Below are 10697 nucleotides of genomic sequence, written 5' to 3' on the forward strand. Positions count from 1 at the left end.
TATTTACTACTAATCTGATCCGTTCAAATCAACAAAAAGCCCCATTGCCGTCCAAGACGCCAAGCCCCCTGAAAAACCGTAGGCCTCCAGACGAGCCATCTGGCGTCCTGTAGTAAAACAACAGGCGCCGCCCCCTTGCTTACATTCTCCAATGTGCCATAGCAACCGGGGCCGAGCCCCCTGTTCCCGCGCAATGTTCCCATCCTTATAAGGCCAGTAGAATGCAGACGCACGCATACGTCATACGTCGTTTATGTAAATAGTTTGATTGAAGAAAAAGAAAAAAAAGCCCTCGTCTCTACTCTGAAATGGAGGTGTGGATACCACGCATGCGCACAATAGTCCACAACTCTAGTCCCGTCCACAAGCGCAGACATCAACAAGAGAGCGGGTTACCGATGAGGGTAGATGTTCGTAAGTCACAGCGTAACGACGCGGTATTCGGACTGTTATTACTTTGGATCAGCTCCACACAACTCGCAGAAAGGTAACGATTGTCTGTGGTCGTCTGGCCTCGTCTTTAAAAAGCCTTTTAAAAGTGTTCGCCGCGCTTTTCAGGGCCGTAATTCAGAAACAAGCTTCGAGATGCCTCACGAACAATTGCTCTTTTTTTATTTTTAAGGCCTGCTGCGCGGACCCGACTTGGTGGTCAGCGGTATTTGTAGGTCACCTTAGAAACAACGAAACTAACCGGGCAAAGTGGGAGGAAAGCGGGAAAAGCGCAAATGTGCGTTTAAAATGCGTTTGAAGGGGCTTTCACGTGCGGGCACGAAGAGGAGCAGGGGGGGATGGCTGCTGGTGCTCGTGCTCCTGCTGTTATTATTATGGGTTGGCTCGGCGCATTTCGGCGACAATTTATCGGTAATGTAAACGTGGTAAAGTGGGTTAATGTGAGCGTCTGGGCTGCAAATGTGTTCTTGTACAGAAGGAGACAAGCGTGGATGCAGTGTGCCGCACATTTTCTGTCTGCTAGGCAAGCCAAGTTGAACCTCTCACGCCCACCCGGAGCGGAGATGCGTCTCAGCACGCGGCCACCGCTGTCAACAAAACCGCTCCCGCGAGCGCAAAGTAATCCCCAACCAAAGCAGGAAAGCCAAGCTGGATAAAAAAATGTGGTTTGTGGGAGAAACCGGAGAGAAAAGCGACTTTCCGAGAGCCGCCGCTTTGAACTTGCCGCACATGTAGCCGATTGTGGATTGTTGCAGTGACGCGGCTCTGGAATAACAAAGAGTAAAGATCAAATTACACATTTATTTCAGAGCAGCTCCCCTTTAACACCAAGCCCGCCGATTTTATTTGTTATTTTTTGTGCTCTCGAAACACGTTAGTCCGAGTTTATCCCCTAGCATAAAGTTGAGGTATAAACTCGGCATCGTGGAAGCGGAGGATGGTCATCATAAAATGGGTGCGCATGAAGCAGGTCGTGTGGCATGCCATGCTTCCTCGCTGGCGGAGTGGGCGGTGAAAATTGGCGACTTGCACTTTTCTCTCGATGAAAAAGAGGACATTGCTCGGTGTCTTCTTTTATTCTGAAAGGCGAGGGTGTTATTCGTGCGAGTTCGGCAGCTTTTCGCGGTGATTTTTCTTTCTTTTTAGCGTTTGTTTTAAATGTTGCAGTTTTTGCGGAAAATCGCATCACACCCCCTTCGCCACATTGCCTCCGCCTTTGAAGTGTGTTGCCATGTTGAGTTGCGTCACGTACTGTATTTTGCTGCAGAGATCGTCTGTAATTTACAGATGAGGCACGCGAAGGGTAGAAACAAATTAGTTTCTACCCTTTATTATTTAGTTTTATTATTTAAATTGCTTGGTTACATTTTCTTTTTTGAATGAATGCTGCTTTCTTAGCTTTCGAAGTGCAAGTTAGGTGCACGTCTTGTTTAAAAGGACTTTAGTATAGAAAAACAATGTTTGCACTTCACTACAAATAAAACTGCGCAACAGTAAAGTGCTATTGAATCTCTTCTGTTGTTGTATAGGAACTATACCACGTGAAATCGTTTATAAATTAAGGTATAGCCCATTTTTCCCCACAGTTAATATATTAGCTGTGTCACAGGTTAGAATAAGTGCCAGAGTTGGTATTCCTTTCTCAATGCAACTTACTTCATGTCGGCTTGTGTTGCTTTTTAAACTGACCTCTCCACAGAAATGCCCAATATCTAGTATCTGATTTAATCATGCAGAGTGAGAGTTCTTCGCCATTTTCCTGCTCTTTTTTACTCTCTATGGCACCGCACTGTCAGAAGACCCCGAGGACTGATGGCAAGAGGAAAAAAAAAAGCCCAGTCTGGGGGGCGCGGCTCACAGTTTTTGCCGCAGTTCAGGTCTACATGTGCCGTAGAGATTAAATTTTGCCTAGCAACATAAATCATAATTCCTGTGCACGCTTATTACATTTCGAGTAATTTCCCCCGGACGCAGTGATGTATAATATTTTACTGGCATTTCTCTAGTAACGCGGTACACATTTTGCAGTTTGTCTTTCCACCTCGTGACGAATAACGCATCTTGTGCGGCCCGGAGGCTCGCACTGATTGCGTGCCTAAATCTTATTTTGGGTTTCCAAAACGAAGCGTGAATCCCGTGAGCGCAGCATGGTGACATTATCTGTCTGACACGCTGTCTGACTGTTGACCTACTTCCCCCACTCTGTCTCTCCTTCCATGTGGGTCAAAGCGGAGAGATGCTCCAGCAAAACTGCTTTCCGTGAACATTGTTGGCGATTAAACACATTTTTGTCCGCTCACTGCAGACTTAACTGAAATTTGTGCTTCACCTCTGACCTGCACTGCAAATGTAGGGGTGAAGGGAGTATTCTCCTCCACCCCCACCTCCTCCTGCTGCTGCAGCAGTAAACACTCGGTGCACACTGATCATATGTAAACATTTAACCCCCCTTTTTTCTCCCCTGAATGCAGATGTTTGGCTTTCACAAGCCTAAAATGTACAGGAGTTTGGACGGCTGCTGCATCTGCCGTGCAAAGTCGTCAAGCTCTCGTTTCACAGACAGCAAGCGCTATGAGAAAGACTTCAGGAGTTGCTTTGGGTAAGAGATACACCTGAGCATGTGCGGGGCTGCAGGCAAACCATACCTGTCATGGTTTTTAGGCTGTGCACGTCATATTGATGCTAAAGATTTTCCATTTTTTCCTCCTCATCACAAACTGAAATTGTCTTCCAGACTGAGCGAAAGCCGGTCTGGAGAAATCTGTAATGCCTGCGTGCTCCTTGTGAAACGGTGGAAAAAACTTCCTGTGGGAACCAAGAAGAACTGGAACCATGTGAGTTTCAGTGCTGACAGCATGACCGGCCTATCACTTTATGGTGATGATAAAACCCAAATTATACAAATTCGTCCGGTTTCCTGTCCCTCATCCAGGTTGTTGATGCCAGAGGAGGTCCCAGCTTAAAGTTAACTTCCAGGCCCAAGAAAATAAAGTCCATCTCCAAGAAAGCACGGCCAAGCCAGATCAACAGGCTTCAGAAAGAGCTGAAAAGACACAGTAAGTAATTATGATGTATATTTGAGGAAAATGGTAAAGTCATGACAAAATAATGGCTAAAAAAAGGTAGGTTTGGAAAGGTGTTTATTTCTGTGGGATCGGGACATTAAAAATACACCAGCACACATCTGTTTGTACCACAACGTTTCAGTTTTACTTTACCTTTCCTTTCCAGGCGCACTGGGTTAATGGATTGTAGTAGCACTCCTGTTACTTCATTCAGGTTTTTTCAGGTTTTAAAAAAAATATACATATATATATATTATTTGTCCTATTCTGTCCTCTAGACTCAGATGCCCACAGCACCACCTCCAGTGCCTCCCCTGCTCAGTCTCCCAGCTACAGCAACCTGTCAGACGAGGGGTCCGACACAGAGCTCAGCCCAGGATCCAGCCGCTCCCCCGTTTTCTCATTTCTGGACCTAACATACTGGAAGAGGTAAGGCGGACAGTGAAGCACTTCTTTAATCTACAGGTTTAATTTTTAGAATAATCTACTACAAGTGGTTTAACTGTATATAAACCTTCAAGCCTTCGCCTGCTTTACATATACAGGTGAAACTCCCACCGATGCCCCACCCTGCTGGATTACAGTGACATTAAAGGGATTTCTTTATGTATTTAGCTTAATATTACTAACTGTTACTTGCTTATTACTGTATGTAAATAATTTTTGTTTGTTCGTTTTGGGTCATTAACTAATAGTTGCATTTATTTTTAGTGACAATTTTCCAGGTTTGTTATAAATGTATTTAGGATTTGAGTTTACTTTTACCTTCCAGACAATCTGTAATGTTTTATTGGCAAAGTTTGTAGAGATTTTGAAACTTGCTTGAGACCAGTAATCTATCAAAGCATGAAAATATATTTTACAAAAAAAACCTAAAATGTTGCATTTTTAAAATAGATTTAATAACTGACTTTTGATCTTTGACTTGTTTTTCAATACATTTTTAAAAATTTCGTTTTTCTTAGAGCATTTTTTGTGGTGCCTGATGTTTTATATATTAAGCCTAATGCACATCTTTTTGTTTGTCAGACAGAGAAACAACAGGAAAATGCATTCATTTCTGTCAAATACTCAATACTACCTTTAACACATGAAGTGCCATGCTAATCCAGGATAACCCAGATTCAACACTGAATGCATTTTAATGCAATTAAATAACAGTAAACACACAGAGCCATAATGCTTTCTGTCTCATTTCATGCTCTCTGCAGGCAAAAGGTGTGCTGTGGAATAATCTACAAGGGGCGCTTTGGGGAGGTGCTCATCGACCCCCACCTGTTCAAACCGTGCTGCCGCAACAAACGACAACAACAACAGCAGCAGAAGCAACAACAGCAGCAGGAGGAGGAGGAAGAGGAGGAGGAGGACGAGGAAGAAGAGGTGGAGGCAGAGGAAGGTCGGGTGTGTGTGGAAAAATCCCAGATGGGAGAGGAAGTGAAGGAGATGGCAACTTGTGGTGAAAGTGCAGAGTCTGCTCAGCTGCATGTTGCATCGCCACCAGTCAGGAGTGAGGTGGTGGGGGAGGAAGGGTGGTAAAGTCACCCCCCCACACACACACACATCTCTGAAGAAATCTTGAGGTGCTGTTTTTTTTCTCTCAAGCACTTATAGAAAAAAGTGGCCTCAGATTGCCTTCAGTTACAAAGCAGCTGAAAAATCCTTTCTCCATAATGAGGATTGTTGATTGCATTTAAATGATAACTTATGGACTGTTGTGTTTCTCCGTTGTCTGTCTTTACTTTGTATTTAATATTTTTGCCATCCCGACGATGGACCATCATACTCGGTGTAATTGATCTACTTTGAAATGCTGGAGCTCCACTTTGCTGGTACATTTTTATCAGATTTTATTCCAAAACGCAATACATCCACTTATTTACAGAAAAAAAGGTGCTACTTAAAGCTCACAAACACAGCTGAACCCATCTCAGTGAAGATGTTTTATAAGCATATATGTTAAGATGACTAATATAATGGGGTTAATTAATTTTGGTTTCTTTGTTCAGAGTTGATATCTGAGTTTGTTTGGGTTTTTTTTTTTTTTAATGGTGGATATCTCCCGTTTTGGAATGAATGACACTGTACACTGATGGAGCACAGACCTGTACAGTAACCCTCTGTTTTTCTGTCTGCTCACGACAACATCCCCTCCTAACAAAGAGTTTGTGGTTTTTAGACTGGATTAGCGTTTCTGTGTGTAAATACGTATGGGTCCCATTTGAATAAGGCCTATTCACAGCTTCAACAGCAAATACACCAGCCTTAATTATGTGTTACAGACAGCGCTAGTGTTAAATCTGCATTGGTATTAAGGAACAAAAAGGGACAGTACAAATATTTATTGTGGCCTCAGCAACACACACAGTGCATTTTTGCATGAATGGCAAGCCCACTCATCCAAAAGACCGACTGATCTGATGTATGAGTCTTCTAAAAATTGCATGGCCTTATAAAAAATTGTAAATCTTACTTTTATTTTTTTGGATCCATTTTTCTGAAGTTTTAACTTATTTTTATATGTAAAAAAAAAAAACAAATAAAAGTGTCTTTGCATAATAATACCACACAATACAACAGCAAAACACAAAAATCGGTCTATCAGTCATTTTAGCAATATCGATATCAGTGATTTCCATCATTCCCGGGTCAGTATACGGTAAAAGACTTTATACAAGCTAAAATTCTATGCCATTGCCTCTTATATACCACAAATGTGTTGTGATATATTGCCTAATATTACTTTATTTATCAAATGAAAGCCAAAGCACATTGAAATTCACCCAATGTCAAATCAATGCAGGTTTTCTATGGACACTTGTGCTTGTCCGAGGTCATTTATATGTATGTTTTAAAAATAACACTAATATGAAATTTCATACATGTGATGTTGTAGTCAGGAGCAGCGGGTGTGTTATGTACATAAGGGGTTGGATGAGTCATATGACTCTTTATATAGGTTTCATTATTTATTTATTTCATATTTATTTGTATCCTTACTTAGAGAAGTGAATTCTTTTCATCTTTAGCTTACTCATAGTACGGTTTTATTCATCAGAAGTCGAATGTTATTCTCACGCAGGCTTTGGTTAACATTGCATTCAATTAGTGGTTGTCAATATTTGTGAAATGTTGTTAAATATTTATTTGCTCATCGGTTGAGTTGCGTGCAACCTAACTTATTCTGTATCATCACTTTGGATTTTTATCATGTAGACTGAAACAGCTGATAGATTGCAACCAAACTGTACTTCTCCCTTTTTACCTTGTAGCTTAAAAATGTCACAGAATAGTAGGATACAATAGTAGGATACATAACTCTAGATTTGCATGTATTGTTGCTATGCATTTACTTAACTTACAAGTTAGACAAAATGGTTTTGTATTTTTTATACATCATGTACTTTTTTTTTTACTTTTCCCTTAATAAAAAGTAATTTTGTGAGCTTTCTGGATGTATGGAGTGACTGAATTTATTGGTGTAAGACGGAAAGGGAGAGAAAGAGGGACGTTATCTTCTAAATATGGGAGTGCATGTCATAATTACATTATACATATACACCTGTCTAACTGAGGCAAATCTCTAATCAGCAAGCCAGATTGCAAATGTAGCACATTTCCCACCATGTTACGTATCAGTGTGAACATTTCAGCTGATCTGCTGGGTTTTACCCGCACAAACATCATTACAGATAATGATCTTAAAAAGAGAATAGCCAGTGAGTGAAAATGTCAGACTGCCTTGAGCTGATAGGAAGCAACAGTGACTCAAATAACCACTCATCGTTACTATTAAAGTATGCAGTAGAGCATCTCTGAGTGCATAACATGTTGACCACCAAAGCAGATGGGCCACAGCAGCAGAAGACCTCAACGTGTGCCACTCCTGTCAGCTAAGAACAGCCTATTTGCAGAGGCTCACCAAAACTTGATAGTAAAAAGTTTGAAAAAATGTTGCTCTAGTTTTGCTGCAGTGGTAATGGTGGAGAGTGGTAAGGTTAGAATTTGGCATAAACAGCATGAACCCATTCTGCCTTGTATGAAAGATTCAGGCTGCTGGTGTTGTGGTGACTTTCCTTAACACACTTTGAGCCACTTAGCACCAATTGAGTACTGTTTAAATACCACAGCCTTCACGGGTATTGCTGCCAAACCTGTCCATTGCTTTATGACCACAGTGTACACATCTAATGGCTGATTTCCACAGGATATGTCACAAAACCAAGTCACAAAATTCAAATAATCTTTGACTGGTTTCTTGAGTATGACAAAGAGTTCATTGTACTCAAATGACCTCCACATGCATCAGATCACGATCTAGTAAATCTTTGGGATGTGGTAGAACAGGAGATTCACATCATGGATCTGCAGCTGGCAAATCTGCAGAAATTGTGTGATGCCATAATGTCAATCTGAACCAAAATATCTCAGAACTGATTGAAGCACCTTGCTGAATCTATGCCACAAAGAAGCAGTTCTGAAGCAAAAGCAGTTCTATTACACTATTACACTATTTTTTTAAGAGAGAGAAACATAGCAGTTCAAATGTACATGAGGCTAATTATGTTGCTGCTCTTCAAGTTCACTGTAAGGCTTAAACATTAAAGGTCATATACACTCGAAATATATTCCATGCATGCATTCGTTTTTCCTCGCATAGTTGTGCTGCAGCCTATCCTAACTGTCACCGGGCGAGAGGCGGGATATATCCCGGACAGGTCTCAAAATATGTCGTGTATTTCATTGTCACTGAAACTTCCGTCCATGACTTGCAAACAATAATGCAATTAAGAACTTTCTCTTCTGCAGCGACCAAAACAAAACACTGTCAGAAAGTACCTTAAATAAAGAACAGCAGCTCAATAAAATAACATTATAATGACAAAAGAAGACATTTCACTAAAGTCAAGAATGATCTCAGTTAAACAGAAGAAATTGTCTGGAATCATATTAGCTCAGTAGGGAAAAAACAAATAAAATTGCGGAAGAATGGCACGTAAAAACGAAATAAAACACAATGACGTGGCTCAGTAGAATTAAACATATCGATTTAATTTTAATTCACTGAAAAATATATAAGTTAATATAAACAGCTTATTAACGAAAACTAATGAAAAAACAACAACGAAAATAAACAAACAAAACCTTAGACCGGAAGCGTTGGTCTCGTGACAGGAACTTGAAAAACATATGGAAGTGGGTTGTTTTTGTTTCACAGCCAGGTGTCAAATATAGTCTTAATCTGCTGCGTAGTCGTCCAAACTCTACAGATAGCCATCGTCCGAGCTCAGGTAAGTAATGTAAACTTTGTAGTTGCATTTATTATTATTACGGCTCGGTAGCTAGCGTACTAATCTTGCGGTGGTTGGTTTGGGGTGCTAACGGGGAGCTGGAGGGCAGTTAAACACCGGCACAGCATGCGGTGAATAAACAATTCACAGCTGGAATTGACTGTCTCTGATTTAATTAGCGTTTACAAATCTAGCTTATTTCTTTCTCGTTGATTAAATGCCTGTTTTTACATTTCTGGATATTTTTGGCTCATGCAGTTATGAATAAATGTTTCCAATTGCAGTTTTTTCGGCTTGCTCGTCATCATGGTGGAGCACACGGCATCTGACGTGTTCTGCAATCGGATGCTGAGCATGGTCAACTCTGAGGATGTTAACGCCATCATCCAGGCTCAGAGACACATGTGAGTACCAGACTGGGCCCAGTGGTGCCATGAAATATAAACTATGTCTGCTGTTTGGGGTCGTTTCATTTGTGTCTGAGATTAAGATTTCTGTTTCTCTGGTTAACTGTTGTGAAAACAGGCTCGACCGTTTTGAGAAAACCAATGAAATGCTGATCAACTTTAATGGGCTGTCTAATGTACGCCTGCAGCAGATGAACGAGCGTTTCCTACTCCACACTCGCACTCTTGTGGAGATGAAGAAAGATCTGGACAGCATCTTTAGAAGGATCAGGTTAGTGTCTACTACTCCCACCATGCAAAAACAAAAAATACACCTTTAATCACAGGCTCTCTCTGCCTCTCCAGGACACTAAAAGGAAAGATAGCTAAGCAGTATCCAGAAGCTTTCAGCAGTGAGTTGTTTGATTTCTATTCATCACAACTTGATTTCTTTCTTCTTCTTTTTTTTCATATTTCACACTTGCATGTTTCAGATTATCAAGTAAATGGTAATATTACACAAATATAATCAGAATAAATACAAAATGCAGTTTTTAAATGATGATTTCATTTATTGGGGGGGGAAAGCCATCCGATCTCATCTGGCTCTCTGTGGATATTTAATTACCCCCTCCCCACCCCTTGAAACTTGAATTAACTGTGATTAAGTTCACTTTCATTAGCCTCACTAGTGGCCTGATTACTGCTGGAATTGTTGAATCAGTAAATTACTAAACCTGACAAAGTGAGGTAAGCTTAAAGATCTCAAAAACGGCAGCTCATGCCACAATATAAAGAAACAGCTGAGAAACACAGTTGACTGATATTTCAGGTTACCAAACCATTTCCTGCGAACCACAAAGAGAACCAAAATCTGCAAATGGAGAAAACGATGGTGAACCTTCCCAGGAGAGGGTGGCCTACAAAAATTACTTGAGAGTAAATCAACGACTCATTCAGCAGATCAGAGAAGGCCCCAGGACAACATTTGAGATCAGTTATAGTCAGTGTTCATGAATCAACAATAAGAAAGTAACTAGAGAAAAATGGCATCTATGGGAGAGTTCCAAGGCTAAAACCACTGCTGACCCGAAAGAAAACACCAAATCATCTTCTCTCACAAAAATATTTACATCAAGAAAATAATCTGAGGATTGATGAGACTTAAGTTAAACTTAAAAGGTTGCAGTCCCTTTTTATTTGGTGTAAAACTAACAGAGCACTTGACTGTAGTTCTTGCTGCCAAGGGCAACAGTTTATACGTTTATCAGGTTTATTTATTCACACAGGACCAGGTAGGTTTAGATGAGGTTTAGATGGCAAACATGCATTTTGTACTTAGTCGGATTATCTTGGTCTAATATTAAAATTTGCTTAATGATCTTAAACATGTGTAACAAATATGCAAATAACTAAGAAATCAGGAAGAAGCTAAATATGTTTTCGCGGCACTGTAAATTGAATTTTTTAAACAATGTATTTTTCCTGACAGACATCCATGAGTCGCC

At 40.6% G+C, this 10697-nt stretch overlaps 2 protein-coding genes across 2 annotated transcripts in view; both read left to right on the forward strand.

Annotated features, from left to right (window-relative positions):
- The first annotated feature begins 345 nt into the window (after positions 1 to 345).
- sinhcaf (SIN3-HDAC complex associated factor) lies at positions 346 to 5414 on the forward strand. The gene is made up of 6 exons (XM_026176255.2): positions 346 to 487; positions 2922 to 3049; positions 3185 to 3284; positions 3383 to 3506; positions 3794 to 3944; positions 4727 to 5414. The coding sequence occupies exons 2-6, from the start codon at positions 2922 to 2924 to the stop codon at positions 5049 to 5051; spliced, it is 828 nt and encodes a 275-aa protein (XP_026032040.1). The 5' UTR covers positions 346 to 487; the 3' UTR covers positions 5052 to 5414.
- A 3249-nt stretch (positions 5415 to 8663) lies between these two features.
- kxd1 (KxDL motif containing 1) overlaps positions 8664 to 10697 on the forward strand; it is a 2960-nt gene continuing 926 nt past the window's right edge. Inside the window, exons 1-5 of the mRNA XM_026177098.2 lie at positions 8664 to 8803; positions 9088 to 9207; positions 9329 to 9481; positions 9556 to 9602; positions 10682 to 10697. The exon at positions 10682 to 10697 is cut by the window's right edge and continues 926 nt beyond it. Of these exons, the coding sequence (XP_026032883.1) occupies positions 9110 to 9207; positions 9329 to 9481; positions 9556 to 9602; positions 10682 to 10697 (314 nt within the window). The 5' untranslated portion in view covers positions 8664 to 8803; positions 9088 to 9109. The remainder of the gene's footprint in view (positions 8804 to 9087; positions 9208 to 9328; positions 9482 to 9555; positions 9603 to 10681) is intronic.

This window comes from Astatotilapia calliptera, chromosome 7, assembly GCF_964374335.1.
Source record: "Astatotilapia calliptera chromosome 7, fAstCal68.1, whole genome shotgun sequence".
NCBI classification, from domain to species: Eukaryota; Metazoa; Chordata; class Actinopteri; order Cichliformes; family Cichlidae; genus Astatotilapia; species Astatotilapia calliptera.

Bases quoted from the DNA above. Each gene is read 5' to 3' on its own strand.
- sinhcaf (XM_026176255.2), top strand. From the start codon at position 2,922: ATGTTTGGCTTTCACAAGCCTAAAATGTACAGGAGTTTGGACGGCTGC. The intron at 3,050-3,184 runs GTAAGAGATACA...ATTGTCTTCCAG, and splicing joins GACTTCAGGAGTTGCTTTGG to ACTGAGCGAAAGCCGGTCTG. The intron at 3,507-3,793 runs GTAAGTAATTAT...TCTGTCCTCTAG, and splicing joins GAAAGAGCTGAAAAGACACA to ACTCAGATGCCCACAGCACC.